At 59.4% G+C, this 27,166-nt stretch overlaps 19 protein-coding genes across 19 annotated transcripts; 10 read left to right on the top strand and 9 right to left on the bottom strand.

Annotated features, from left to right (window-relative positions):
• Nucleotides 1-210: 210 nt before the first annotated feature.
• Nucleotides 211-438, top strand: SDRG_00485 (hypothetical protein; the record flags this gene model as incomplete). Its single annotated transcript, XM_008605963.1, has 1 exon — nt 211-438. One exon carries the CDS (start codon nt 211-213, stop codon nt 436-438), a length of 228 nt encoding a protein of 75 aa, XP_008604185.1.
• A 57-nt stretch (nt 439-495) lies between these two features.
• Nucleotides 496-2,683, bottom strand: SDRG_00484 (hypothetical protein; the record flags this gene model as incomplete). The annotated part of the gene is made up of 9 exons (XM_008605962.1): nt 496-567; nt 613-759; nt 810-911; nt 960-1,232; nt 1,277-1,491; nt 1,536-1,977; nt 2,021-2,111; nt 2,159-2,590; nt 2,637-2,683. The coding sequence occupies 9 exons, from the start codon at nt 2,681-2,683 to the stop codon at nt 496-498; spliced, it is 1,821 nt and encodes a 606-aa protein (XP_008604184.1).
• A 109-nt stretch (nt 2,684-2,792) lies between these two features.
• SDRG_00483 (hypothetical protein) lies at nt 2,793-4,132 on the top strand. Its single transcript, XM_008605961.1, has 6 exons — nt 2,793-2,877; nt 2,921-3,172; nt 3,226-3,346; nt 3,396-3,650; nt 3,694-3,847; nt 3,906-4,132. Exons 1-6 carry the CDS (start codon nt 2,805-2,807, stop codon nt 4,047-4,049), a joined length of 999 nt encoding a protein of 332 aa, XP_008604183.1. The 5' UTR covers nt 2,793-2,804; the 3' UTR covers nt 4,050-4,132.
• A 1,269-nt stretch (nt 4,133-5,401) lies between these two features.
• SDRG_00482 (hypothetical protein) lies at nt 5,402-6,890 on the top strand. The gene has a single exon (XM_008605960.1). It carries the CDS (start codon nt 5,507-5,509, stop codon nt 6,833-6,835), a length of 1,329 nt encoding a protein of 442 aa, XP_008604182.1. The 5' UTR covers nt 5,402-5,506; the 3' UTR covers nt 6,836-6,890.
• Nucleotides 6,891-7,029: 139 nt separating this feature from the next.
• Nucleotides 7,030-8,288, top strand: SDRG_00481 (hypothetical protein). The gene is made up of 9 exons (XM_008605959.1): nt 7,030-7,148; nt 7,200-7,252; nt 7,296-7,353; nt 7,398-7,487; nt 7,529-7,573; nt 7,618-7,694; nt 7,738-7,867; nt 7,913-7,959; nt 8,008-8,288. Exons 1-9 carry the CDS (start codon nt 7,074-7,076, stop codon nt 8,081-8,083), a joined length of 651 nt encoding a protein of 216 aa, XP_008604181.1. The 5' UTR covers nt 7,030-7,073; the 3' UTR covers nt 8,084-8,288.
• Nucleotides 8,289-8,546: 258 nt separating this feature from the next.
• SDRG_00480 (hypothetical protein) lies at nt 8,547-9,806 on the top strand (the record flags this gene model as incomplete). The annotated part of the gene is made up of 4 exons (XM_008605958.1): nt 8,547-8,942; nt 8,992-9,312; nt 9,359-9,564; nt 9,611-9,806. 4 exons carry the CDS (start codon nt 8,547-8,549, stop codon nt 9,804-9,806), a joined length of 1,119 nt encoding a protein of 372 aa, XP_008604180.1.
• A 59-nt stretch (nt 9,807-9,865) lies between these two features.
• SDRG_00479 (hypothetical protein) lies at nt 9,866-10,718 on the top strand (the record flags this gene model as incomplete). The annotated part of the gene is made up of 7 exons (XM_008605957.1): nt 9,866-9,937; nt 9,983-10,046; nt 10,089-10,103; nt 10,144-10,266; nt 10,311-10,382; nt 10,433-10,609; nt 10,654-10,718. The coding sequence occupies 7 exons, from the start codon at nt 9,866-9,868 to the stop codon at nt 10,716-10,718; spliced, it is 588 nt and encodes a 195-aa protein (XP_008604179.1).
• A 37-nt stretch (nt 10,719-10,755) lies between these two features.
• On the bottom strand, nt 10,756-11,436 carry SDRG_00478 (hypothetical protein; the record flags this gene model as incomplete). Its single annotated transcript, XM_008605956.1, has 1 exon — nt 10,756-11,436. One exon carries the CDS (start codon nt 11,434-11,436, stop codon nt 10,756-10,758), a length of 681 nt encoding a protein of 226 aa, XP_008604178.1.
• A 184-nt stretch (nt 11,437-11,620) lies between these two features.
• SDRG_00477 (hypothetical protein) lies at nt 11,621-13,325 on the bottom strand. The gene has a single exon (XM_008605955.1). The coding sequence runs from the start codon at nt 13,296-13,298 to the stop codon at nt 11,676-11,678; it is 1,623 nt and encodes a 540-aa protein (XP_008604177.1). The 5' UTR covers nt 13,299-13,325; the 3' UTR covers nt 11,621-11,675.
• A 25-nt stretch (nt 13,326-13,350) lies between these two features.
• On the bottom strand, nt 13,351-14,753 carry SDRG_00476 (hypothetical protein). The gene has a single exon (XM_008605954.1). The coding sequence runs from the start codon at nt 14,594-14,596 to the stop codon at nt 13,391-13,393; it is 1,206 nt and encodes a 401-aa protein (XP_008604176.1). The 5' UTR covers nt 14,597-14,753; the 3' UTR covers nt 13,351-13,390.
• A 6-nt stretch (nt 14,754-14,759) lies between these two features.
• Nucleotides 14,760-15,518, top strand: SDRG_00475 (hypothetical protein). Its single transcript, XM_008605953.1, has 4 exons — nt 14,760-15,062; nt 15,107-15,184; nt 15,230-15,283; nt 15,334-15,518. Exons 1-4 carry the CDS (start codon nt 14,823-14,825, stop codon nt 15,376-15,378), a joined length of 417 nt encoding a protein of 138 aa, XP_008604175.1. The 5' UTR covers nt 14,760-14,822; the 3' UTR covers nt 15,379-15,518.
• Nucleotides 15,519-16,324: 806 nt separating this feature from the next.
• Nucleotides 16,325-18,196, top strand: SDRG_00474 (hypothetical protein). Its single transcript, XM_008605952.1, has one exon. It carries the CDS (start codon nt 16,434-16,436, stop codon nt 18,135-18,137), a length of 1,704 nt encoding a protein of 567 aa, XP_008604174.1. The 5' UTR covers nt 16,325-16,433; the 3' UTR covers nt 18,138-18,196.
• A 2-nt stretch (nt 18,197-18,198) lies between these two features.
• SDRG_00473 (hypothetical protein) lies at nt 18,199-18,537 on the bottom strand (the record flags this gene model as incomplete). The annotated part of the gene is made up of 2 exons (XM_008605951.1): nt 18,199-18,346; nt 18,401-18,537. 2 exons carry the CDS (start codon nt 18,535-18,537, stop codon nt 18,199-18,201), a joined length of 285 nt encoding a protein of 94 aa, XP_008604173.1.
• An 18-nt stretch (nt 18,538-18,555) lies between these two features.
• On the bottom strand, nt 18,556-19,113 carry SDRG_00472 (hypothetical protein; the record flags this gene model as incomplete). Its single annotated transcript, XM_008605950.1, has 1 exon — nt 18,556-19,113. The coding sequence occupies one exon, from the start codon at nt 19,111-19,113 to the stop codon at nt 18,556-18,558; it is 558 nt and encodes a 185-aa protein (XP_008604172.1).
• A 418-nt stretch (nt 19,114-19,531) lies between these two features.
• SDRG_00471 (hypothetical protein) lies at nt 19,532-21,102 on the top strand. The gene is made up of 3 exons (XM_008605949.1): nt 19,532-19,786; nt 19,833-20,412; nt 20,465-21,102. Exons 1-3 carry the CDS (start codon nt 19,644-19,646, stop codon nt 21,008-21,010), a joined length of 1,269 nt encoding a protein of 422 aa, XP_008604171.1. The 5' UTR covers nt 19,532-19,643; the 3' UTR covers nt 21,011-21,102.
• A 17-nt stretch (nt 21,103-21,119) lies between these two features.
• SDRG_00470 (hypothetical protein) lies at nt 21,120-21,447 on the bottom strand (the record flags this gene model as incomplete). The annotated part of the gene is made up of 3 exons (XM_008605948.1): nt 21,120-21,177; nt 21,235-21,317; nt 21,358-21,447. 3 exons carry the CDS (start codon nt 21,445-21,447, stop codon nt 21,120-21,122), a joined length of 231 nt encoding a protein of 76 aa, XP_008604170.1.
• A 383-nt stretch (nt 21,448-21,830) lies between these two features.
• SDRG_00469 (hypothetical protein) lies at nt 21,831-22,917 on the top strand. The gene has a single exon (XM_008605947.1). The coding sequence runs from the start codon at nt 21,836-21,838 to the stop codon at nt 22,868-22,870; it is 1,035 nt and encodes a 344-aa protein (XP_008604169.1). The 5' UTR covers nt 21,831-21,835; the 3' UTR covers nt 22,871-22,917.
• Nucleotides 22,875-24,827, bottom strand: SDRG_00468 (hypothetical protein). The gene is made up of 4 exons (XM_008605946.1): nt 24,325-24,827; nt 23,993-24,277; nt 23,426-23,943; nt 22,875-23,377 (listed from the first exon to the last, which is right to left on the bottom strand). The coding sequence occupies exons 1-4, from the start codon at nt 24,506-24,508 to the stop codon at nt 23,072-23,074; spliced, it is 1,293 nt and encodes a 430-aa protein (XP_008604168.1). The 5' UTR covers nt 24,509-24,827; the 3' UTR covers nt 22,875-23,071.
• Nucleotides 24,828-24,981: 154 nt separating this feature from the next.
• Nucleotides 24,982-25,694, bottom strand: SDRG_00467 (hypothetical protein). Its single transcript, XM_008605945.1, has one exon. The coding sequence runs from the start codon at nt 25,649-25,651 to the stop codon at nt 25,097-25,099; it is 555 nt and encodes a 184-aa protein (XP_008604167.1). The 5' UTR covers nt 25,652-25,694; the 3' UTR covers nt 24,982-25,096.
• Nucleotides 25,695-27,166: the final 1,472 nt, after the last annotated feature.

The raw sequence follows: 27,166 nt of genomic DNA, 5'->3' as shown, positions 1-27,166 counted from the left end.
GCGTGCGTGGTCCCATAAATTCGAACGCGGTTTCTTGCCGCGAAAAAGAAAGAAAAGTATCTATCGCTTCGTGCTAGAATACATTTTGGAGAAGCTACACTTGCATTGTCTATGCAGCTTTGCACCTTTGTATTAAATTATTTCGAACCCCGGTCGCCCTTCGATATGGCGCATTGATCTCAATCTCACTTTTTGCGAGGAAGCAGCAGCATGCGCCGCGCTGCGACCGGCGTCTCGATCGTCGCCCGCCGCAGTCAGTGTAAGAACTGCGGCAAGAAGTACCTCAACGCCACCAGCGTCTGCGTCCTCACCTTTTGCTCGCTCGACTGTCAAAGCAACTCGCAATACCTCGAGCTCGTGCACAAGCGTCTCCGGTCGCTCTTCGCGCTCGAAGAAGCCAGTCGCCTCCTTGGCACCCGACCGTCAGCGCGCACCTGATGCCACAGCGATCGTTGTAAATGCCTGTTTCGTAATGTACAGTGATGTTGCTTTTGCTTATGCACGGACAATCAATTCGAGCGAGTCGATGTCGTTCGTATGGGCCAGCTCGACACTGCCAGCGTTGGCCTACCCAACACGATGATATCGCGTGCTGAAGGGAGAGGCACGTACCAGCTGCAGCGTGGCCGTGAACATGCGGCACACTTCGTACACTGATAAGCCTTGGACGACTGCACCAAACGCCCGAGGCGCCGTCGGCTCGAGGTGGTCAACGATGTTTTTGCCGCACGCTTGGATGTCAAACGGCGGGCGCGCCTCCTAGTACGCCGCCATGAATGAGCGCGGGCAGCAAGAGAGACATGATCGACCTGGGCAGTCAGCAGCGGCGCCAACGACGCTTGCCACTTGGCCACTTTTCGTGTCAACGTCGTCTGCTTCTTGTAGTGCTCGGACCCGTGCAAGAATTGCTCCTACGCAGATCACAGCTTGCTCGACCATCATGCTCGAGGTTGACGCACAATGTGTTGCTTGCACAGGTCTTCGTACGACGGCACGTCATCGTCCGCCTTGAAGATGTCCTCTTCCTTGGTGCCTTCCGCCTTGACGGGTGGCGGCGCGGGGGAATATGGCACACAGCCATCGTCGTCCTCGTAATCGCTCACCCCCGCGTCAAAGCCATAATCATCGACGACAACGTCGTCATCGTTAGCCTCGAGCATCGGTGCGGTCGACATCTCGTCCGCGGGCACGAACAAAGGCGCAGCTTTGGGCGCCGTCGCCGCCGCGTCCGTCTACACGCGGATCAAGCCACTGAAAAACGTGGACGACTGCCTACTCGAACGATCGCGTTCGCATACTGGAGGTGCAGCTGCCGAAACGGAACGTTCTCAAAGTCAAAGCTCATGAACAACGAAGCGGGTTTGGCCGCGAGTTGCCGCTTGAGGCGCTCGGCGCTGCGCTGCGCGCGCTTTGCGTTGGGGTCATACAGCGGCTCGTCCTTGGCGATGGCCGACTTGGTCGTTTTGAGCTTGGGCGTAGTGTACGTCACACCTACGTTTCGGATTAGACACAAGTTAGAGTCCGATGACGGTGACCTTTGGTGAAGGGCTGGCTCACGCTTTGGCTGGCGTCGTACGGGTCGAGCTGCAGCCACGGGTCGGGCTTGGATTTCACTGGACTCGCGTTCATCGTGGCAGCAAAATCAGTCTCTTGCGGCGGCGGCGGCGTCGTCGGCGCGCTGCTCGGAGCAACGTCCTTCATCGGTGACTCGTAGCCGCCGCCAAAGTCGTAGTCCATTCCGTCGTCGTTGACGTCATTGTTGTCGTCGACTTCACCGTTGGTCTCGGTTGCCATTACACTCTCGCTGGAGACAGCATCGTTTTCTGGCGCTTCCTCGTCACCCTCCGAGATGTTGCCCAGCAGCGTCCCACGACGAAAGGTGACATTGGCTGCCTCTGCCGGTAGCTCGACCGTCGGGACAGCTGCATCGGGATCCAAGAGGAGCTTGCTGCAGTCATCCAGCAGCAGTGCACCCGACTACGCGCAAGATGAACGTACTGGACGACAGGGTGGAGAAAACCTTGCTGTGCACAGTGCACGACCGGAGCTTGAACGACTCGCCCGTCACGACCTCGTCCGGCACCAAGGAGCCCATGAGCGCCATGGACGCCCTACAATGAAACCCGTTAGACACTGATGCACCAACCATCGATCGCACTGGAAGGTCTTGGTCGTGATGCGCTTCGATGACGCGTGCAGGAGCTGTGTGTTCGGCAACAGATCGATCTTGTCGCTTTCTTCAACGCGCTTGTGGAAGGTCCAGTGAACGGGCGCATCGAGCGACGATCCGTGCGACTCAAAGTCGGACGTGGCGAGAACCGTGCTGTCGGACGCCGTCCCGCGGGAGGCGCTGCCGTGGGCCGTGCGCTGTCGCTTCGTGGTGCGCTCTTTCTCCGGATGCGATTGGAACTGCGTAAGCGCATCCAGCACGAGCGTGTAGAGGTTCTCGACCTTCTTACTGTACCGCACAGTCGAGTTCTGAACGAGCAGTGCGGCTTGGGCAAAGTTCACCAAGTCCGACTCGTCGGCCTGGATGGCCTGCAGGTACTCTTCGAGCTCGGCTGCGAGGTCGAGCTGCCAGCCAAGGTCTCTACACGTCGAGCGCATGAGGCTACGCACCGATGCATGGCGCCGACCTGATGGGCTCGAGGAGGTGGCCCGTGGCGCTGGCGGACGCTGCCATGATGCCAGTAAGCAGTATTGCCGCCGTTCGAAGTCGATAGGTGGTTTGGACCAATCACATTAATGTTAAATAGCTTCTGCTTTTTAAGCCACCGAAGCACATTATTTTGTTTGGATCGGCGATGCAGGCGGTCGTCAAGAGCAGCGCGGCCAAGCCCCGCGTCTTCCTCACGCGCCATGTTCCGTACATCATGGGTATAGCTGCTAGTGCGCCAATGGCTGAGCATGCGGCGGTTAGAGCAACTGCAGCGCGCGAACGTCGAGTGCGATGCCTTTGAGCGCGAAGACATTGCGATCCCGCGCGACGAGCTCTTGCGTCGCGTTCGGTCGTGCGACGGTATCTTGTGCATGCTCACGGACCGCATCGACGCCGACGTGCTGGCGTCGGCGGGCCCGCGCCTCAAGGTTGTGTCCACCATGTCGGTCGGCTACAATCACGTCATGGTCGACGACTGCCGCGCGAAAGGCGTCGCGGTTGGGTTCACGCCTGGTTCGGCCGCGTCTTTCTGCTGCTTACGACGATCTGAGATCGTTCTGTGTTAGGTGTCTTGGATACATCCACGGCCGAAACAGCCGTGACCTTGACGTTCATGGCCAAGCGCCACGCGGTTGCGAGCGTCCTCAGCGCCAAGGCGGGGGAGTGGGGCACGTGGCAGCCCTTCCAGTGCATTTGGCCATCGATTGATGCGACGGGTGATACGATGTTGTCGTAGGTACTGCGGCACGGACGTCGAGGGAAGCACCGTCGGCATCATCGGCCTCGGCCGCATCGGGGCCAAGTACGCGCAGATGATGCGCGCAGCGTTTGGGTGCCGCATTCTTTACACCGGTCCCAACGAAAAGCCAGAAGCTGCGCAGCCGCTTGGAGCTCGGTATTGTTCCCTGGACGAGCTCCTTGGCGCCAGCGACATTGTGAGCGTGCACTGCCCACTGACGCCAGGCACGCAACACCTCATCAACGCCACGACGTACACCCCAGGCAGCGTGGGACTTAAACTAATGGGTGCGTAGTTTGCGCAGCATGAAGCCGTCGGCCGTCCTCATCAACACGAGCCGTGGCCCGGTTGTGGACCAAGCCGCGCTCTACGACGCACTCGTTGCTAAGCAGCTGGCGGCGGCCGGCCTTGACGTCACCGACCCCGAGCCTCTTCCGATTGACGACAAGGTTGACACCCCATGACCCTAGCATCGCTCCTCTCTGCACGTACTAACGTTACGTGTAGTTGTTCACGTTGCCCAACTGCACGATCTTCCCGCACATTGGGTCGGCGACCATCAAGACACGCCAGGCGATGGCCGACATCGCCGTGCAAAACGTGGTCGCTGGCGTCTCGGGCGCCGCACTCCCCCACGCCGTCGTCAATTGACGCGGCCAATGGCCGCTGGAGCTGGCCGTTGGTATTGCATACGTTGAAGCTCAAGTATTGTGACATCGTTCGCGTTCACCGAATCGCAGTGTTTTGTGATGGCTGTGATTGCCATCTGGGATGGGAGGAACATGAAGTTCCGCGCCTTTTTTTCAAGCAGAGAGCCAGAGAGCAAGCGGCACCTGCGGCGAGGAGAGGGAGCTGGCGGTGGGTACACGGCGCAGACAGCTCGTCCCTTTGGAGGACCTTGCCGTGATGGATATCACGCGCACGAGGGGAGGACCGTAAATATTGACGAGCACCTGCGCGCAGCGCGACATTTGGCGCACGATCGGCGCTGGAACGGAGAGGAGCCACCGTGAATATGTATCTTGGGATTTGTATGCGTCGCAACGATCTCGGGATTTGTATACGAATTGGAACGATGTCATGGAAGGTTTGTCACCCGTTTGTTCGGCCGTCGTCCCGCTTTGCAGCATCGGACACGTGCCTTCATTTGAGGACCGTCTCTGCGAACCTATGCAGTTTTGCTGCTTGGTTTAAAGCATACAAGGACACCCGTTGCTTGCCTCACGTGACGGTGCCATCTCTACACGGTGGACAAAGTCGACCTTGTATATTTCTCTGCGAGCAGCCTCTTCAAGAATTGACAGCTGGCGACTGGGCATTACACTGTACAGACCGGGAGCCGACTGGATTCGATCATGGGCGGCACGGTGCATAAATCACGGTCCAATCGAGAGCCCATGTATGATTTGAAACGAGCGACCCGTTAGTCAACGAAGAGCCGAGTGCTTATCCAGGTGCTCGCTCACCTGCGCCGATTGAGCACTGGCTTGAAGGGCATTTCGAAGCATTGAAAATGCAACCCGCCACGACCACTGAAAGATGTTGACCTCTATTTATCGATGTGTCCGCCCTTGCGAGTTATGCGTTTTCAAAGGATTCTCCAATTTTTGATCCAATCTGGTTTTGGAGCGCGGGAATAAAATGTTTGTCCGTGTCCAATCAAATAATTTAGTCCTTTCTCTACACTTTGTATGTGCTAGTGTATATTAATAAAAACGTACCCACCAAAAGCAGTAGCAATACATTGTAACCAGCGATTGGGGCCGTTCGACAAAATACATTGCGTTTCATTCGAATATCTTGAATTGAGTATGGAACCGGCGCAGTCTTGAAAAAACTCACAAATGACGCCAGAAGCCGTACAACTCGCTGTTTTCGAACATGGTACATTTCGATCTTGCATTTTGTATGTGAATGAATGTACAATCTGCTGTACGACACAATGTACGGTGTACGGGCGGCACGCCGGGTGGCAGCGCCGCAAGCTCCGTCAGAATCCCATTCGCAGAGACCTGAACACCCGGCTTCTCGCTCGCGCTGCTCACCCGGCGCCGCTTTTGATCTACGATTCGAGTCGCATTCTCCCAGCTTCCTAACACTACTACACGATGGGCGGTGGCATTGCTGACATCGAGCCCGAGTCTGATGGCGAGAAGCCCCCGGAAGGTTCCTTTGCCGCTGTAACACCTGGCCGCGTCGGCCTCAAGAAGTGCGAGTCGTTCTCGGACTCGGGCTGCGAGTCACCTGGCAACTGCAAGGATGGCTGCGACTCGAGCCCGCAGTCCAACAGCTCGTGCGACAACAAGAAGTTTGTCTGTCCCGTGCAGGGCTGCGGTCGCATCTTTTGCTCGTCGAGCAACCTCGGTCGCCACGTCAAGGCGCACTCGGGCCTCAAGCCTTTTGCGTGCTGCAAGTGCTCCAAGCGCTTTGGTCGTGCCTTCACCCTTGCGCGCCACGAGATCACGCACACGGGCCAGAAGCCCTACCACTGCGAGATCTGTAACAAGGGCTTTAACACGTCGGGAAACCTCTGCCGTCATCGCCATATCCACGAGAAGGAGAAGAACCAGGGCGTCCCTCCTGTGCGCCGCGCCAAGAAGCGCAAGAGCGTGAATGGCATCGACGACCCGTCCAAGATGGCGCGCAGCGAGAACGACTCGGACTCGGACAACACCGACATGCTCGACGCCATCAAGGGCGAAGACGCGTCCATGGTTGACGTGCTCGTCAACAACCTGTACAACCAGGTCGGCGAGTCGAGCGAGTTCGACATGGAGCCGGCGCCGCTCAGCGGTCCCTCCGACGCGGGTATGGAGACGGATACCGACAACCTCACGGACGTCTTTTCGGACTTCGAGATGGACGCCGAGGCGCGCCAGAACGCAAGTGCCAACTCGACGGTCGCTACGCCTAGCGTGCCCCTCTCGAACCCTGCCCAGGTTGCGTACAGCGCGTGCCTCCAAATGGAGACGGCGCTCAAGTGCGGCGGTGTCAAGGATCTCTACATCCTCGCGCAGCAGGCAACGCAGGCAGCGGAAATGGAGATGCAGGACGCGTGCCTCAAGTACGACGACGCGGGTCGCCGCTTCGGTGCGCTCTGCCAGGTGGCTGCGCCCAACGTGTGCTCGGCCATGTGCCGCTGCCTCGTCTTCCTCGAGTCGGAGAAGAACTCAGCCACGCGTCTCGTCCAGCGTTCGCGCCGCCTCTTTGAGCAAACCTGCGCCGCGCCGGCCAACCCCAAGGATGAGTCGGACCGCAAGCACAAGCTTTTGCTCGAAGTCGTCTGCGCTTCCCAGGATGCCGCCAGCTGCCTCATCAACGCGTCGGAGGCCAAGCTCTCGGAGCTCATGGTCCAGCAAGCTTCGGCCCAAGAAGCCGCTTCGATGATGATGGGTCAACCGCACCCGTCCACTAGCAACATCGATATGGTTCTGTAACACTACGACTAGGAAACCAATATCTATTGAATGAATGTGTAGTACCATCACCCTACTTGCCTTGCATCGTGCTTGCCGCTTCCGCGCCCCTTTGTCCCTGCTCACGCATGACTGATCCTCGCATTCGTCAGAGGTTGCCTTCCGGCACGGCAAGATGGCAGGTGCGTGACGAACCTCTCACATTGCATTGGATGCAAATATACTGTATCGAAGGTTTGCAGAATATCTGGCAGCGCGAATGGAGGCCGATCGCCGATGGCACGCGATCTCGAGCTTCGTCGCCGACTGCTGCGCACGCCTGCACCTGGGCTACGTACGTCGCTCGCTGCGCACTCGAAGCGTGTGATGGCTCATGCACATACAGGTCGCCACAACGACGGCGATGATGCTGTGCCACCGCTTCTACGCGTCCAAGAGGTGCTGGTATCGCACCAACATGGCCACGCTCATGCCCAAGTAGCCCGGCTACGTTTCCGTTCATGGACATTGGCGCGTCGTGCATCTTTCTCTCGACCAAGGTAGACACGTCCATGCACCGAATCGCCCGTCATGCGTGCTGTAGCTATCGGAGAAGCCGCGTAAACTCCGAGACATCATGAACGTTGCCTACAGCATTGCCCACAAGACCAACTCGCCCGTTCCAACTGGCTCGGTAGGCTCCCTTCCATCTTGGTACGCTCATAATGGCAATAGGAGTACACGTCGATGAAGGAGCGTCTCCTCGATGGCGAGCAAAATGTATATTCCTGCATGCCCAACTCTTTCCTATCACGCTCTCGCAGGTCCTGCGCGTGCTGCGTTTCGACTTGGACATGGACCTGCCGTACAAGTACTTGCTCAATTACGCGCGCTTCCTGCGGTACGCTGCGTACAAACGTGCAAGGTTGATCTGCGCAACTTAGTGTTTCCAAAGCCACCGTCCAAGTGGCGCTCACACTCGCCAGCGACTTGTTCTACGCGCCGTCGTCGCTGACGTACGACGCTCCCATCGTCGCGGTCGCGTGCATCTACATTGCCCACGCGCTCCTCGAGGTACGAACGCTGCAGCAACCGCCATCACGCCTCTGTGTGCGTTAGGAGCCCAACCCGTTGCCACCCACGTGGTGGTATGACTTTGATGTCAGGTATTACTATCTCTCATGGAGTAAGTCCCAAGAAGAATGCGATACTAGCGACGATGACCTCGCCGCGATCCAAGCCGAGTTTGCCACGATTTACACGGTGCTGCCACCGCCATCGACCACGTAACATCGACCCCAAACGACACTTGGTCCATCGCATGCGTTGCATCATGGCGTGTTGATGGAGCGACGGCACCCTAGCCCCCAAAGAACCCTATCCCACTAGTCGACCACCATTACCGAATGACCTTTGCATGGTATTCAGGAGCAAAAGGGCAAACTGCTGCATCAACAAGCGTGTGATTGCGAATGAGTAGTGCATTTCATTCCAGATGTACTATCACGACCTATGATGCGATATCATTTCTGCGTTGCGACGACGACTGCGCTCTCGAGCAAACGTCTTGGCGGCGCACGCTCTTCGCGCGTCCAAGGAGCTCTTCTTGTTGCCAGCTCGTCGTGGAAGTCGCGTCCATGTCGGTCTTCCTTCGCATTCGCATGTGGCGCGTCGATTGCTGTCGTGTGATTGGCTGAGACAAAGGCATGTAACGGGACGCATTTGGTCGCTCAGTCGAGTCAGAGACATTGGCATGAGCAGCGACGACGACATTGTCGAGCGCATCCTATTTGGCGAGTTCCTCGACGAGTACCCGGGCGACCAGGGCGACTTCGAGGATGACGGAACGTCCGAGACGAGCTCGACGGACGAGAAGCCCAAGCGCCGGAAGCGCCATCGCATCACGCTCAAGCAAGAGATCGACGCGCTGCGCGCCAAGGAGACCGACCTCCGCACGACGCTCGACACGCTCAGCAAGCGCGCCGAGCTGCCGCTCAACGCCTCGGTCTGGGAGACGCGCGCCAAGGACCAGGTGGTCGCTGCGCAAAAGACGCTGCAAGAAAACACCCTCTTGCGCAACATGCTCCAGGAGCAGCTCAAGACGATTAGCGCTCTCGAACGCGTCCTCAAGAAGAAGCCCAAGCTCGCGGTACGCCATTTCATCAACGCTAGCGACCATTTCATCCGTCGATGTGTAGCTCACACCTCAGTCTGACCACGACGAATGGCGAACGTGGCGCCTCGGCGTCGACAGCGCGGCCCGCGAGCACAGCATGCGCGCGATTCTAAGCCACCTCCACGACCGCATGGAGTCGGAGCTCATCAAGAACAGCGTGTACGACCTCAAGGACGGCCACTCGTCGCTCTCGCTGCGCTCGCGCCACAACGTCCTGTGGTTTGACTTTATGCAGTGCAACGTCCTTGACGCCAAGATGGACGCCGTCGCAGCGGGGTTATGGGCCGTGCTCTGCCAGCGCGTCAAGGTCCCTCGCACCTCCGTTCTCGACGCCAACGGCTCGGTATGCATGACGGGTTCGACAAAATCGCTTGTATCATACCTGGTAGATCCTGCATCAAGTGGACGAAGACACGGTGTACACGGAGACACGGGCGACCGTGACGCACAACCTCTTTGACGTCGCTGTGCAAGGCCGGTACCTCGCCCAGCGCATCGTGGAAGCAACGCGTATCGTGTTTGTGTACCGGTCGCTGCTCCAAGACGATCTCTTCCCGCACAGCCCCCACTGCTTCCGCGACAACACGGTTGGCTGGTAAATCTTTGCGATTCGCAATTCCGTCCTACGGCGATGCAACTAGGATTGTGTTGCAGCCGTGCCCTGACAACCCGAGCAAAACGATCAAGTACGTCATGACGCAAGTGACCAAGCCGCCGCGGTCGCACGAGCCCGAGACAGAGGCTGCCGACGCCGAGGACATTGCCGACTTTGCGCTCAACTTGCTCTCGACGCACGGCTCCAAGGTCAACGACATCATCACAAAGACCGTCGCGTGATCGACGTATTCACTAGCTAGCATAGTTATCATCTCCTAAAATGAGAGTCCGTTTCACAGATGGATTGGGACGCCAAGTTCGAGGCGCTCACCGAGTGCACGTACTTTGACTGGTACCTCTCGTTCGCGCAGGTACAATGTCGCTCAATGCTCTCGCATAAGAAAGGCGGTGGGTAGCTCGCGCCATTTTTGACGCCGTTGCTGGCGGCGTACGGTCTCGAGTGCGAGATCCTAATTCCAGGTGCGCTGCTCCTGGTACCGTTTGTATTCACATCTTGGTCAGGCTGCGGGCTCTCGGGTGCTGCCGTGTCAACAGGTCAAATCTCATGAAACACTAGACGTCGGCGTCCAACTTCACGCGAGCGGCTATCACAACATCACCAACCTCGACTCGTCACCGGTCGCGATCGCGCGCATGACTGCGACGCAGACGGCCGAGCGTGCGACCGACGCCATGGAATGTTCGTTGATACGCAGCGTCCTTGCGACTCACGGTGTTTGGTAGTTGTCTGCCTCGACGTATTCCAAGTGCCAGCAGTCATACCGCCCAGCACGTTTGACGTCATCGTGGACAAAGGTCGAGCATTCTTCGAGGTGTGGTGGCGATGACGTTCAAGGTAATCCTAGGGCTTCTCGATGCGCTCCTCTGTGCGCCGACGACCAACGTGGAAGACACGTTTACATATCTCCGCGCCATGTACCAAGTGCTTCGAAGCGGCGGCACCTTTGTGCTCGTGACGCACTCGCCCACGCGCCTTGCGTACTTGGAGCACGCGCAGTTCTCGTGGAAGCTTATCCGACAAAGTACACAGCTCTGATGGCCTCCATCGCTTCAGCACCCGTCTTAGGCACCGTGACGCACAAGAATGCGCGGAGCTACCATCTCTTTTTCTGCGTCAAGAGCCATGTCTAGTCGAGAGTCGAGATAAATTACACGGGCAGACTTGCTGCTACTCGTCGGCGAGACTCTTGTCGTCTTCTTCCATGATGTAGATGATACTGTCCTTCTGCTGCGAGAGGAGGCTCGATGCGCGGTGCTTGTGGACGCCCGAGATGCGGCCGATCGTGTGAAACATAGAGTACGTCGCGGGGTCGTCGTGGAGGACCGTGCCGCCCGTGTTCTTGCGCGTATAGCTGTTCGCGTTGCTATGGTTGGTATTGTCCAACAACGATTTGTTGGGCGTTGGCCGCAAGCTCGGGACCATGTCGAGCGAGTACGTCGAGTCGAGCGCGCGGGCCTGCGCTTGGGGTGCGCTCGAGTCCACAGTCGCCTCCGAGTCGAGCGCCGCCTCGCGCTTCTTTTGCGCTTGTGACCAGCGCAGTACGCCGTAGAGCACGAAGACGAGGCAGCAGAGGCCGCCACAGAGGAGCGCATATGTGACAGTGCTCTTGGACGCCTCGTCGGGCGCGAGCGTTGTTGTCGCTGGCAGTGTGCTATTGTTGAAGAGGAGCGGGCTCGAGACGAGCGGCGCGCAGACCGTGCCTCCGTCGCAGCCGAGGCTCACGTCCGAGCACATGACAATGTCCGACGATTGCGTCAAGCACGTCGGGCACGGACTCGCGGTGCGGTTGCATTGGCTCGTAGTGATGTAGCAGGCCGCGACCTTGCAGATCGCCGGCGTCGTCGCCATGAGTACGCGCCACGTCGCTCGCAAGTGCAAAGTGGGTGCGATGGACGCGCCGGGTGACGCAGCGCTGTTCGCCAGCACAGCGTGGTAAAAGAGAACCAAGCACGTTCGAAGCCAGTTGACCGGGCTGTAATCGTCCACCGGGACCTGAACTCAGGGCCACGACATTGAAAATCGGATATTGCTTCATCTGAAATTCGGACTTTTTGGTTCCGGTATTGATTGACAGTTTCGGTTTTGCCCTATGAAAATTCCTCCGTGGGCCGCGCAAGCATTTTTTGTATCCGAGGCAGGTCCGCGATGCAGGGCATGCTTCCGCGCTGGGCGATCTCGGCGCCGTGCTCGATCGTGCCGTCTATCATGTGCTCGAGCGTGTCCAAGGACAGCATGGCTTTTTCCCGGTTCCGGAATGTCACCCACGCGTCCGTTGCCGCGTGCTCTTCGAAGCGAGGAAGCACGTCCATGTAGATGACGCGGAGGAACTCGGCGCCCAGCGGGTGAAATAGCTTCTCGTGCTTGCTGCGCGAGACGCTCATGCGCGAGTAGTCGTCCGCAATCGTCGTCGCGCCCTGCGATGGAAGGCGGTGGCCGTGGCCATGGGACTGCAGAGACGTCCGGTGGTCCAAGATGGGCGCCACCGATGAGAGGTTTGTCGGGGCTGCGAGCTTGAGCGCCGCGTCTGGTAGCACTCGGTGAAAGCGTTTGAGCGAAATGGAGAGTTTGTGCTGTTTGGCTTCGAGCGACGAACACACCATCGGGCGCTGGATCTCGTACATGCGCCGGACGGTCGGCGCGATATTGACTTGGAATTGGCACCCCGCGTCCAGACACGTGGCGTAAATGTGCTCGATCGCGACACCGCCTTCCTTGTAGCGCTGCACTTCGCGCCACGCCAAGATGGCGTCGGCGCAGAGCTCCTTCTTGGAGAACGCCAAAAAGTCGCCAAAGCCACCGTCCGTGTTCAAGTACCGGTACAGCACCATCGACTCGAGTTGATCGACGTCGCGCTTGGTCTGGCGCAGTCGCGCTTTGAGGTCCTTGTGCGTCTCCTTGTGCGCATACGAGGCGCGTAGCGGTCGCACGACCGTGATCGCAAACACAGCGTGCGCCGTGTGGAGCCCAATTAGCGTCGGTACGTGGCACGCGTCAAAGCCGGGCACGACACCGTGCGCAGCGAGGAGCGTCACAGACATGTACAGGATAACGCCAATGGTCATGACCCGCGCCGCGCGTGCATAAGCTTCTTTCAGTCCAAAGTTGTCAACAATGCGGCTCATCGAGCGCGCGAGAGCGTACGAGGCGAGGATGAGCACGCCCGTCTCGATGCCTGCGTACAGCCGGAGGCGCCCGATGCTGCCAAGACCATCGCTTTGGTTGAAGTCGGCCACCGTTGTATTGACCGACGCAGCTGTGTTTGCGAAGAGCACCAGCGGTGCGTTGAGGAGAGCGGTCGCGGTCGCCCAAACGACGAGCTGGAAGCGCGGGTAGAGGAGCCACCGAAGGTACTTGATGCGTCCGACACGCACCACCGTGGCCTGTACGGGGTCCATGAGCACCTCGGTGATGTGAAACTTGACCACGAGGATGCACTGTGTGAGCAGGTATGTGACGAGGCCCGTGATGAGGAGGATCCACTCAAAGAAAAGGATGAGCGTATACGGAGAGTGACCACCAAAACACACGAGTGGCGGTACGCAGAGCGAGTAGAGACTCAAGAAGAGCGCGGCGAGACTCATTGGCAGCGGCTCGCGGTACTTGATGGACGAGAGCTGCCGCCGCGACACAAAGAGATGCAGCGCCACCGGCATGTACGCGTAGGTCGCCCACGTGAGCAGCATGGGCACGTCGGCCGGATCGAGCGCCATCGACGATGCTCGAGTCGTAGACAGGCCCGCTGAAAATAGCACGAGCAACAAATGTTACAACAACACTTTAATCGTTTGTAAATAAGATCGCGTTACCACTGGGAGAAGTCGACGCGGATCATGTGGCTACTCGACTCGTGCTCATCGAGCAGAAGCGAATCGTCCTGTGACGACGAGAGCGTGCTCGACGTCGTCCGGTCGGCGCTGCTGCGGCGCTTGACGTTTGGCGTCGAGTGCGACCGCGAGAGACTCGAGAGAGCCGGCGGTGTCGCTGGCAGCGCGAGAGACGTGTTGGACGAGTGCACCGAGTCCGAGTCGGACGAGTTGGTCGCGGCGATGCGCCGGAGGAGACCCATCGGGTTGCCTTCGTTGCACGCGTTGCAGATCGTCGCCGTCGACTCCTTCGAGACGAGGATGCACTTGGCGCAAAAGTTGAGTTTGCACGTCTTGCACTGGATCTTGCGCCGGAAGAGCGAGAAGGTCTTGAGGCAGAGGTTGCAGATCGGGCTGGTGTCGCACTCCTTGGAGAGAAGCACCTCGAGGCGGCTCAGGCGCAGCATAAACTTCTCCGTGTAGTTGCGGTGGTACTGGGCACTGGGATACGTCATGACGAACGAGACGCGCACGCGGCCGTGGGAGACGGCGTCCGCGAGGAAGTACCAGCGCCGGAGTCGGTCACGCGAGAGAGCGAGGTGCGGCAGCGGGTCGGTTCCGTCCAGCTCGACGCTCTCCCAGATATGGCACGCGACGAGGCGCGAGTCGTGCACCTGCCGCAGCGAGAGCTCGTCCGTCGACACGCGGTGCAGCTCAGGGCCGTTCCTCGCGTACACGTCCGCGTACTGGAGGAAGACGTAGTCGCGGTCGACGAGCGACGAGTGCGCCGGCTGCAGCGCGGTCCAGTTGATGCTCATCTGCTCGTACGGACCTTTCTCGCCCGGGTGATGCACTGTGTGCAGCACGTACCCATCGAGGACGAGCGAGCCAAAGAGGCTGCTCATGGCTTGGAGCTCGTTCGCAATTGGGCCTGCGTTCTGGAGTTGGTTGCCAAGGAAGCGGTGCGCGTCCAGCACGTGACCCGAGACTTCGACGCAGCCCATCATCGCGGTGCTGCCGTCAGCTTCATCGCGTGCTTCGAAGAGTGCCACCTTCTTCGACGTGCCGATCGAGCGCATCTCCCGCTGGTCAAAGAGCGCATCATAGACGCGGGCGTGGCCTAGCTTGAGGAGCTCCGTGGCGATGTACGGCGTGACCACGGGCACATATTCGTTGAGGACTTCGGCGAAGCGACCTGGAGCCATCGCGTCTACGAATGGGCGAATGGCAGCAATTGGTCGCCCAGACGCAGAGTCCCACTCTCTCCAATGTCTATTTGGAGATGCAGACGGTATCAGCTCTTCGCCAACGCCCAATTGTAATATGATGGCAGCGCGACACGCACGCCATGAGCCCCGTTGTGGGACGCGACGAGTCCGCTTCCCGACGGACGACAGACGCAGTGTGGGCCCCGCCTTGGTACCAGTAGCCATGCCCAGCCAGGTGTACCACAACAGCACCCATCCTTGCAGGTGCATCGTGTCTAACGCAGCCGGCGTCGGACCTCGCCCGTCTGCCCGCACTTGCCTCACCTTGAGGATGATGATGCGGACAAAAAATGATCTTCCGGATACTACTGGCGTCTTCGTATCCGGTGCCCTATTTACAATGGACGAGAGCGAGATCGAGACGCTCGAGGCCATGGGCGCGTTCCTCGCCTCGCTCCACGAGGTCGACCAGCGCGTCAGCGACCATGGTCTCACGCTGCTGCGTAGACGAACGGGTTCCTCGTGACGCTCAACACGCAGGTCGTCGCGCTCTCCCACGAGCTCGCCAAGGCCGAGCGCAACCTCGTGGGTCCTCTTCCGATCCCGTCGCCGACTCACCTGCAAGCCTAGAGCGCGCTCTCGATTCCGTTCCGCTCCACCATGTACGAGGTCGCCATGCGAGAGGTACGCACTGCGGTCCCATGTGTCGGCGCCGTCTGATCGCGCAAGCACAGGAGCAGCTAGCAGCAGCGTACTCGACCAACTCGCCCAAGCTTTGAATCAGGCGTGCATTTCCACGATCGTTGTTCTTTGCTTGGCCATGTTCACGCAGCGCATGAGGATGCTACTTGAGATCTCGAGGTCTGTAAACAAGGCTTGGTTCGATTGATTCGGTGCAGTAGCCGTGCACTGAGACTGGCGCCGTCGATGGCAAGGACCATCTCATCGCATGTGCACCAACCGTCCAACGTGCAAGCGAAAGGCCATGTGATGGAGCTGCCAAGAAGATGCACTTGCAGTGTCGTGGCTACTCGGCAGTTGTCTGGCGGACAGTTGCGCCGATGCGTAAGTGAGAAGACCGGCGCCTCTGTCACGCTTCCTGTATCTGATCATCCCAGGCGGCGCAGACTCACTTGCCTACATGCACTGAGGGACGTGGGCTCTGGCTTTGTTGGACGTGGTGCTTTATGTTGCACCAGCGAGAACCGACAGCCGCCCTCTCCGGAGCTGCTCCCTGCATCATGCTCGTTCCTTCCTGCCCACATGCGGGAAAGTACGACTTTGACACCTTTGCAAGTGGGTGTCCACTTGGTTCATTTATCTGGGATATGGAGTCTTTCGATTAATCTGTACCTTACTGGTGTGATTCTTGTTAATTGCGCCTGCTTAGCACTCTAAATATTTTGTTTTACTGCAAGTATATGCAATATTGTATTGTTATTGAAAGCTCTTGAAATAATATTGACGATTTGCTTCAAAATATTATTATTGAACAAATCACCTTGCTTTCGCCACCAGTTGCTTGGCGAACGTGCCACTTGAAGGTGTTGCGTGCGAGGATCGGGTGAAAATTCCGCATCTTATTTAATTCCGAGGCCAGCACCGGGCCGCGGCGAGGCGAGGCTCCGACATGTCGAGCAGCCGCCGCCGAGTAGCGCGCTTGGCTACTGGCCGCGAGCGCCGATCAGATGCCGCCATCGCCCTGCTCCTGCGTCGCGCTTTGGCGGCTGATAAAGTATTCCAGTTTTAAAAATGCACGTGCCAGCTGGTTGCATGACCTACGTGCGCCATAGTCGCCCGAGTGGGTCATTTGAGCATTTGCGTACATCTCGATATGTCGCCGGACGACGAAGGGCTGCTCGACGCGGCCAACGGCGAAGAGCCGACGACGATGGACGAGCTCCTGCGCCTGAGCAGCCTCAGCACGGGCACGGACACGACCGAGTCGTCGGATGAAAACAACTACCATGACGCGTGGCTCGAGACCGAGACGATGGAAGAGCTCATCCACGGCACAGTCTTCCTCGATGAAGTCATCGCCGAGGGCGACCAAGTCGTGGCGTCGCTCGCGTCGCCGCGTGAAGAGCGCCGCCGCGCCAAGACGTACTCGATGTCGAGCACGACGTCATCCTGCAGCTGCGGCTCCTTCTCCGCCAAGGAGCGCTGCCTCTCCGACTTGAGCTCGAGTATGGACTACTCGTACCTCCAAACCCCGGCCTTGGACGTGCGGGTCGTGAGCACCGCCACGATCGGCGGTCAGATCCTCTACACGATCCGCGCCGAAGACGCGTGCAACTCGTGGACCGTGCACAAGTCGTACAAGGAGCTCCACGGCCTCTACAAGCAGATCAAGGCCGTCTCCATGTCACCCATCGACGTGCCGTTCTGGGGCACGATGCACTCGTTGCGCAAGTGCCGCGTGCCCAAGCGGCTCTTCCAGCTGCAGTCCAAAAAGTCGATTACGCGCCAGCGCATGGTCATCATGGACTCGTTCCTGCGGCAGATCGCGTCCGTGGTGGCGCCGACGCCGCTCGGGCCGCAGCGGCAAGAGGTCCTCAACCTCCTCCACGCCTTCATTGGCATTGGCTCGAGCGACACGCCGCGCGTGCCGTACAGCCGCCCCTTGCCCCACACGCTCTCGTCAGCGTGCCTCGTCCACGGCGAGAAGGGTCCGCCCGTCGGCCAGATCCACGCAAAGGTCGCGTCGGTCGTCGAGACGTTCGAGGGCGCGTGCGACGATTTTGTCGCCGACTTTGTTGCGAAAGCATCCCCATTTTACTTTGCGCCGGTCAAGTCGACGCTGCTGCAGAAGCGGTCGTCGGCGCAAACCACGTGCATCTCCAAGGACCACGCGGGCCTCCTCCTCGACTGCATCAAGGAAAAGCTCCGCGAGATGCAGCGCACGGTGCTCGGCCACGACGACATCCACGCGTTCCTCGCCGAGACGAAAGCGCACCTCGATGCCAACGACCTCGACACGTACGACGACCTCGTCGTGCACGTCCGGCGCGACGTGAGCTGCCACCTGCAGAAGCGCATCTTTGTCGCCTTGGAAGACCACATCACCGAGTGCGTCCGCGCGCTCGTGTCGGAAGCCAACGAAGAAGAGATGCTGCGCAAGATGCGGACGCTGGCCAAGAAGCCACAGACAGCGTTCGGCGTCAAGGCCAACCTCTCGGGCGACGACTGGCACCACGCGCGCCTTGAGCTCCAGGCCATGGACATGTGCACACTGCCCTCCGACAAGCTCAAGTGCATCATGAACTCGGCGACCGCCATCTTCCAAAGCGTGGTGGAGGCCAACAGCGACGACTTCATTTGCTCGAGCCGCAGCATCCGCGGCGTCTCGCTCTCGGCAGACGATTTTGTCCCGATCTACATTTACGTCGTCGTCTCGAGCCTCCTCGCGACGCCCTTGGCAACGAAGGAATTGCTGAGTCTTATTTGTGACGCGCAGGAAGACGCTGGCGGCAAGGTCGGCTACTACTTCACCAACTTTGTGGCGGCCGTCGAGCACGTCAAGGCGCTCCCTGCCTAGTCTATCTGTCCTATTTATTCATAACGTCCAAAAGGGAAAGATTGTGCTTCTCTTCAACATCCTACAGACCCGCCAGGTCCAACGCAAGGAGGGACCGTGGCACGACGACCACTTCGGACGCTGACTCGTCGAGGAGCATGTCCACGTCGTCGGTGTCATCCGGCAATCCTTCGTCAACCTTCTCGGAGAGATCCATGACGCTGCCGCTGCTACGTACAGTAGGAGGATGAATCATGCAACGATGACGTGAGGCAGAGACGTACAGGGCGTTGTCGCTGCGGTCGCCAAAGGGCTGAGGTGCCGATGCGTTGGCCGTGCTCGCTGCATTCGGCTCGCCCTCGAGCACGGGGAGGTACGACTGACTTGGGTTCTGCGCTGTGTACTGCGTGTTGATGAGCATCGTCGGATGCTTCTATAGCTAATTGCTGAGTATCGCCGCGAGGAGGAAGCGACTTGCCTGGATGCGCACGCCGTTCCAGAGCCATCGGGGCACTTGGCTGTACGGCGGCAGCGTGATCTCGGCCGCATACGACGAGAGAAACTCGCTCTCGTCCTTCTCGATGCTGTGGTCGCGCGTGAAGCGGCAAAACTCCTGGAGCGTCGCGAGCTTGGTCCAGTTCTGGAGCTTCCGCAGCACCATGACGACGATACCCACGACGTTGGCGCCGTCGAGGCAGTGGATGTACATCGGCAGGTTGTCCTTCGTGAGAAGCAGCTGCAAAATGGCTGCCACCGTTGCCGGCGCCACGGTCACCGAGTCGCTCGAGTACTTTTCGACGCGGAACGTGTGCTGGGCAATGCCCTCGTGGGCGCAGAAGGCGGCGAGGTCGGTCGTCGGCTCCTCGGGGATCAGGCTCACGATCGTCTTGAGGCTGAGCCGCCGGAGGAATCGGAAGTTGGGCAGCGTCGGGTACGCGCCCCGGTACAGCTGATGCTCGACCGTCGTGAACCGGAACGGAGGGATGATCGCGGCCATCATGGTCGGCCGCCGATGCAAATATGGAGTTTAAGAGGTTTAACATCTATTCTAAGAGGTTTTGCCGCCTCCAGCAGCTGCGATGCGGAAGCTGCAGCTCCTCCTGGCAAGTCTTGCAGGTCACTACACGCTGGATGATGCACACGAATAAGAACTTAGCGATCGGCTTTAAGAGACCTTCGACATAGTAGCCCCATTAGAAGGTCCTGGGACACGTCGAATGGACGCGCCGACGACGCCACATGCAGTGCCAATGCGATCTTTGCGTGGACAAGCGCCAAGTTGACATGCGATGCCAGCACATGATAAGCGTCGCCCTGGGACGTAGCAGCGGTCGTTGAAGCCTACCTCGTGAGACGTCTTGGCCCATCTTGACCCATGGCGCCTCCGACTGCCTCTCAACCTCGTGGCAGAAGGCGGGCGAAGGACGCTTCAGAGGCCAGAACGGCCAGGGGAGGCGGCCGTTCGAGACGAACTTGAAGTTCGGGAACGTCAACAAACGCCACATTTGGCATTTTTCAGGTTGGACGATGCAAGCTCGCCAGGGTTCCCGCTTGATCCGGTCGCTGCACTACGAGTCGTACTTCACGGCCAAGTCGCTGCGTCGGCAGCCGTCGGCGATCCGGTCGCTGCAGCCGATGGTCTCGCTGCCTGGCATGATCTCCTTGGGCGGGTACGTCGACATTCGAACTGGCGGCGCATGACGCATTATAATGTAGGGGCATGCCCAACCCGTCAACCTTCCCGTTTGAGTCCATGTCGGTCAAGCTCAAGTCGGGGGAGACCATGGATCTTCGTGGCGCCGCGCTCGAGGCAGCGCTGCAGTATTCACCGACACCAGGGATCCCGGAGCTCGTCAAGACGATCTCGGGCATGATGGAGCAAGAGCATTCGCCGCGAGGACCGGCCCGTGTGCTTTCGGTGACGACGGGTAGCCAAGATGCGCTTTACAAGGCGTTTGAGATGCTCCTCGGCGAAAACGACGCGCTTCTCATTGAGAAGCCGACGTACTCGGGCACGCTCGCGCATCTGCACGCGGTTAACTGCGACCTTGTGTGCATCGACACGGACCGCGAGGGTCTCGTGCCGGACCATTTGGCCGCCACGCTCGACAGCTGGCCGGCGTCCAAGAAGAAGCCCAAGGTGCTCTACACCATCCCGACGGGCGGCAACCCCACTGGCGTCAGCATGTCCTATGTGCGCAAGCAGCGCGTATACGAGATTGCGCAAAAGCACGGTCTCATCATCCTCGAAGACGACCCGTACTACTACCTCAAGCTCGACGGTCCGCGTGTCAAGGTGCGTTTCCTGATGCATGACCACTTGGAGAAGCTCACTCACTATATGGTAGTCCTTCTTGTCTATGGACGTGGACGGGCGCGTGCTCCGGTTCGACTCGTTCTCCAAGATCCTTTCGTCCGGTCTTCGCGTGGGCACGGTCTATGGCCCGGCGCCGCTTGTCGAGCGACTCAACCTCCACACGCAGTCGGCCAACCTCCACAGCAGCGGTCTCTCGCAAGCCGTTGTCCTCGCCCTCCTCAAACAATGGGGCGCTGCCGGCTGGGAAGCGCACTTGGAAATGGTCTGCGACTTTTACCGCGGACAGCGCGACGCATTCCTCAAGGCGCTCGACAAGCACTTGACGGGCCTCGCGACGTGGCACGCGCCGGACGCCGGCATGTTTGTCTGGATCGAACTGCATGGCGTGAAGGACTCGAAGGCGCTCATTGAGCAAAAGGCCGTCGCCGCCAAGGTCCTCCTCGTGCCCGGCCAGGTGTTCCTCCCGGACAACCAAGTCACGCCGTATGTGCGCGCTGCGTACTCGACCGCGTCGCACGAAGAGATGGATCTCGCCGTGAGCCGCCTCGCTGCCTTGCTCCATGAAGAGGCCAAGTAGAGAACGATATAGAAGCGGGCCCTGTCGCCTACGTGTATACTGTAGTTGCATGTGTAGTGACGGACTCTTCAATATACTGCATCTGTCGTCCATTTTTACGGGCGTTCGTTCAGGCTGGCAGGAGCAAGCTCACCACGTTCCAGGAGTAGCTGATGCTCGCGCGTCCACTGCCACACCACGTTAGCTGGCGGCTCACGAGGTAAGCTTAGAGCGGCAAGACTTACCTGCTCCATGGTGGCAGCCGAAACGCCAAGCTGGCTGCGCGTACGCTGGCGTTGCGCGTCCAAGCGCGCGAGTTCCAGATGCGCTCGCTACGCCCGTGAGGCTTCGTCACACGAGGTCGGTACCTCGCTGGCGCGGGCGCAGGCTTGGGCGAAGGCCTCGTCGACGGCGGCTTGGCGGTCGTCGACGTCGTTCGCTTGACCGTCCATCATCATCACCTTCGTCTGGCAAGATGGAAGCGGTTTCACGCCCGTCGTTATAACACTATCACCCAACTTCTAACCTACCGGGTGCGGTGTTGCAGCCACGCAATACAGCGGGGCCGTCGCAGACCTAACACTTTTGTAACACTGCCCAGCCCACTCACGACCTCTTTTTTCGACGATAGCCTTTGTCCACGACGCTTGAACGCCATAGCGTGTGGTGGTTTCTATCGCATGACGTTGATGGGTCGTTGCGCGCGCATGAATGCGACCGTTGCACGGGCTTTGGGTGTTTCGGATGTGTTATAACATCATCCGGATGCGCTTCCAAAGGAGGGTCGTCGTATCCGGACGCCCTCTTCAAGGGGAGTTTCTCTAGTCATTTGGGTTGTATACTGCGATGAAGGCGTTTGTGATCCTGTCGGCCATCGCGGCCCTCGTCGCGTCCTCGGACGTCGTCGTCAAGTACAGCGCGCCCAACCTCGTCAAGGGCGCGGAAGGCCGCTCGGGAAAGGCCGACGTCCTCTCGCTGACCCGCCATGCCATGGAGTCGCTCGCGCTGCCCGAGGCCGTCGTGCCTGTGGAGCCGCTCGCGGTCTCGGCCGACCTCTTCAAGCACACGGCCGGCTACGGCTTTGTCGTCGTCGAGGGCGCCGGCGAAGGCTTCGCCCCCGAGAAGGCCGACTACGCTTTCCAAAAGACGATGGATCTGCAGGAGGCGTCGACGGGGCAGCTCCCGCACCTCGTGAGCGTCTTGGCGCAGGGCGTGAAGGGCAAGAATGCCAAGAACGTCGTCGTTTGCGTTGGCGACAGTGTCTGCGGCAGCGTCGACAAGCAGTTTACGGACGCGCTCTCGACGACGAACGCGGCGACCGTGGAGGCGTCGCTCTGGTCGGCCCTTCCGGCGTTGCAGTCGGCGAACACTGCCGACCAGCTCGTGGTGCGCGAGCTCACCAACTTGAAGCTTGTGATCGATTCGATCAAGAACGCCGACAAGAGCGTGCAGGGTCTCTACGTCGCTTCGATCTCGGACTTGAGCGGCCTTGCAGCTGAGAAGCAGGACGCGGCCAAGGCCGTCGTCGCCTCGACGGTCCAGGACCTGCAGAAGGCGCTCAAGGAGCATTACATAAATGCGGGTCTGCAAGTGCTGACGCTCTCGCAGAAGATGAAGATTGACATGGTGGAGCTCTCGGCCTCGGTCGCTCTCGCCCGCCAGCTGAGCCTGAGCGCCAACGCGACGGTGGCCGACAAGACGGCCGCTGCGCCGCTTACGATCGAGAACATTGCCGAGTACCAGATCATTCTCTGGACCGCGGTCATCTTGGCCGTCGTCACGTTCCTCGCGATCTCGGTCTTGTGCGGCATGGACGCCAACCGCGACAGTTTGCTCTACGCCAAGTTCCTCACGGATGCTAGCAACCGCAAGAACGACTAGACGTAGCGCTCACACTTTCGTTTGAATAAAGTTGCTCTGTCCGCGCCTGTGTACAACCTTGTCATCGTCTGGCTTTGGCGCAGCAGCTCACCGACCCCAGCCTCGTACCACCACCTGTGCGGCAGGCATGGTGGTCGCACCAAATCAAGCGTTCGTACTTATCGTCACGACCACAGATACGAAGTAGATATGTATTGAGTCCTAGGCCGCCTTGGAGATAAGGTTCAAGTCCTCCTTGGAGTAGAGCGTGCAGCCGAGGCGGTGCTGCGCAATTTCGAGGAAGAGGCGGAGCGTCAGCGGAAGAATTGCGTCGTTAAAGTCGTACGTGTCGCTGTGCGGGTTGCGGTTCTGGCGGCTGCAGGGCGCAATGGCCGGGAGCGTCTCGGCCGCGTCGCCTTCGTTCGTACCGACGAAGTAAAAGGCGCCCGGGATCTTTTGCAGGTAGTACGAAAAGTCTTCCGAGCCCATGACGGGCAGCCCGAGCGACGACACTTTGTCGGATCCATACTACACCACCTTGCATGAGCACGAACAGCAAACGCAAGAATGTCGGACCGTGGACGCGACAATGTCGGCGACGATGCTCGCCTGCGCGTGCGCGTTGACGGTCACGGGGTAGCAGTCGCGCACGTCGACGGTCGCGGTCGTCCCGTACGCGGCCGCCGTGTGCGTCGCGATCGCCGTCAAGCGCGCCGTGATGATGTCAAACACATCGGGGCTAAAGTCGCGGATCGTGCCCGAGAGCGTGACGCGCGAAGGAATGACGTTGTCGGCTTCGCCGCCGTGGACCTGTGTGATCGAGATGACCGCGCTCTCCTGCGCAGCGACGCTTCGGCTCATGATGCTTTGGACAGCAACGATGATATGGCCCGCCGCGAGCACCGGGTCCTGCGTTTGGTGCGGCGCCGACCCGTGGCCACCGGGCCCCGAGACTGTAATGCTGAAGAAAGCGGCGTGGGCCATCATCGGGCCGGCACGGACGCTCACCGTGTTGAGCGGGAACGGACCGTTGTGGTAGCCGTAGACCTCGTCGACGCCGTCGAGGCACCCGTCCTCAATCATCTTGACGGCGCCTATCATCTGGCGCATGAGAACGTAGCGCCGAAGAGAGCGCGGGAATACCAAAGCCGCCCTCTTCTGCGGGCTGGAAGAGGAGGCGAACGCTCGTGTTGGGCGGCAGCAAGTGGCGCACGCGCTGCAAGACGATCGCAAAGCCCACGAGCGACGCGACGTGGCCGTCGTGGCCGCACATGTGCGCCGCACCGGTGTTCGACGAGGCGTACTCGAGGTGCGGGTTGCGCTCTGTCATGGGCAGCGCGTCCGTGTCGCCTCGGAACGCGACGCATCGCAGCCCCGGCGGCGCCGCCTCGTCCGAGGTCGTTGGCCCAAAGATATTGACCACCAACCCTGTTCACAGTTGTTGTTGTACGAAGTGTAGAAGGCTAGTATACTACCTGTCGTTGCGCAGACGTGGATGTCTTCGGGTGCAATGCCGGCGTGCTCGACCAAGTAGGTCTGGATCGTCGCCTGCGTCTGGAACTCTTGCCACGTCACCTCGGCGTGCTTGTGCAAGTGGCGGCGCAGCGCCGTGAGGAGCGCAAAGAGGTCTGTCGTCGACGACGGCGTGAGGCTCACCATGATGGTTTGAGGACTTGGAGGGGACTTGGGAAATGGCAAATCGACGCTCGGAGGCACGACAACCTCGGAACTTCACCCGCGACCGCTCTTCTTCATTGATAGCGCATCAGAAGCGACGAAGACATCTGCTGCACCGCCCGTCGTCGCCACACGTATCGCAATACACTGTAGATCCTGGTGCCAAGCTGACAACATCGCGCGAGGCAAGGAGATTTCCGTGGCGCGAGGCTACGCGGTATGTCTGCGTCACCGCGAGGGCTATAGACGCGGTTCCCAGCCTGACATCCGCTCCAAGGACTTGTGTCGCTGGTCACGCTGCAGAACCAGATTAGGACACGACCAGATTCTAGTCGTGGTACGCATCTGTGTCGTGGCACCAGCAGCTGCGTGCTGGAGTTGTGCTGGGTGTCGCCAGGCTCGCGCCGTCAGCTCGACCAAACCGTGGAGTTTTAGGGCACTAGACTCAAAACGCGTGGACACAAAACACTTTCGATCAAAATTACTACGACTACGAGACAGAGAGGCTAATAAGTAAAGCGCGCCTGTCATCCGGACGGGCGAAATGCATATCGGGCAGCTGCCGATGGACTAGCGCGCGTGGCGCCGCTCAAGAACGAGTGCGGCGCGGCGCGCCTTGGCGGGCGTGCACGGCACCGCGTCGCGGCTCATGCGCTTTTTCAATGGCAGCGAGAGAAGCTCTTGGAGGCTCTTCCGATACGGGCTATCCACAATCGCATCGATATGAACGAACCACATGGGGACATGCTCGGTGCCCGGGACTTTAGGCTGGCAGCAGTAATCGACGTCGACCGCGTTCGTCTCGGCACGCTGGCGCCGGATGCGCGTGCACTCGGCGAGCTCGCGCATCTCGAGCTCATAGAGCTGCATGAGTTCGTCAAAGTACGGGCGTCGCGATGTCCAGACACCGTCGATCATGTCGAGGCGGACGCACTGGACGCGCTCCATATGCGAGAGCCGCCGAAGCGGCCGGCGCGCCGACTGGCGCGGAACGTCGTAGGACTGGTAGGCAAGGTGGCGGCCATGGAGGCCGATGCCACCGCCGTCGCTAGGTACACCACAGCACGCATGCGCTACGGCGAACGTGAACTCTTCCACGATGCCAAAAGCCACGCGCTTCTTCATGCTCGCCGGGCTTTTCTTCTTCTGGCCCGCTCCTCTATGTAACGGGCCTCTAACTTCGATTTATTCGGCATCGGATTGGATAAATATCGGCTATTTATAACCAATCCGAGCACCTTGAGACCGTCTGGTTGAACACGAAGATTGGCGCCAGTGGCTCTTTCTTTTGACGCGTTAAACTCGACTCGTCCACTTGATACTTTTCACTTGATACTGCGCGGCAAGGTACCGACATTGTCTGCGTTTGCCAAGGAAAAAAGGGCCGATGGGAAAATTGAGCCAGCATGACGATTCGCGTACGTTGAGATTGAAGCAATCCTACCTGGATGCTGCCTCGAAGAATCTCTGCCCCGCTCAGCTCCCGCACTACCAACAGGTAATACAATACCCTCCCACGCAATGGTGCATTTATTCTGGCGCGCAACGCATCAACATTGCGGAACTGTTCAAACATGGTCTGGGGCATGCACTCAGTCGGAAACCGCATAGGACTCGTCGTCCCGTTTTCGCAGCCGAGTTGGGTCAACTTGTCATTGCTGCGGTCCACGCGCGCTGCAATGGGTAAGTGCATCCGTCTTCTTGGCACAACCCAATGGAAACTTGAACCGATGACGGCGCGTCGGTGTTTGGCACCTTGTTTGGCTCGTTGTTTGGCACGCAACCAACGACCATAGATACACCTCTCTTATTACGTCGCTGTTCCATCATATTTGTTTGCAGAACAGAGCCACCTATGATGCTGCAGTCGAAGTGCAGCCAAGCTCCCGGTGGTTCTTCACATAGAAAGAGGTCGCACTTTGGCTCCCTGTGACTCCCTGCGACGCACAAGCAACCCATTCCTTGCGACGCCTCTACCATAGCCTCGAGCTCGCATTATTATTGTGTGGTGATCGATGTCATGTCGGTCGGGCGCCCATCCCCCTCAGCTTGCGACAGTACTTGTCAGTGCAGTTCCAACCCTGATCCGCCGACGTCAGCCTCCGGCGCAGTCTGTCCGACGCACACGCGCCCTCCGTCAGCATCTCTCCTGGAGGCGTTTCCCTCGCGGACGAGCGCGCCGGGCCAAGCGCAGGCCCGTGTACGCCACTGGATCGTGAAAGGCAACTTGCAGTCAGTTCTATGCGCAGGTGTGGACAAATGTCGTCTTCGAACTTCGATTTCGGTGCGTCTCTCGGCCGAAGGGTAATCGTGCAAAGTTGTTGATGCGCTCATTTCGAGTTTGCACCTGCAACCATGTCATCGCTGCCACTGCCGCTCAACCACTTTCGGTGCCCGCCGCTGTCGCCCGAGGACTTTGAAAACATCATTGCAGTCGGCCAGGCGGCGTGCCAGGACACGGTCCAGAACGCGATCGCGGCCCAGACCGAGGCCGTCGTCTCAGTCGTGAGCAATCAAAAAACGAGCCGCCTTGCCCGCGTACGTCCTCTTTGCCCTTGTCTTTGCGAGATGAACGGTTGCATATATGTAGGTGCACCGTGGCCGGGACGTTGTGGACCCGTGGCTTACGACGTACACGGG

This window comes from Saprolegnia diclina (assembly GCF_000281045.1).
Source record: "Saprolegnia diclina VS20 unplaced genomic scaffold supercont1.1, whole genome shotgun sequence".
Taxonomy (NCBI): domain Eukaryota; phylum Oomycota; class Saprolegniomycetes; order Saprolegniales; family Saprolegniaceae; genus Saprolegnia; species Saprolegnia diclina.
Note: the sequence above shows the minus strand (reverse complement) of the source record. Positions and strands in the feature narration are given on the sequence as shown.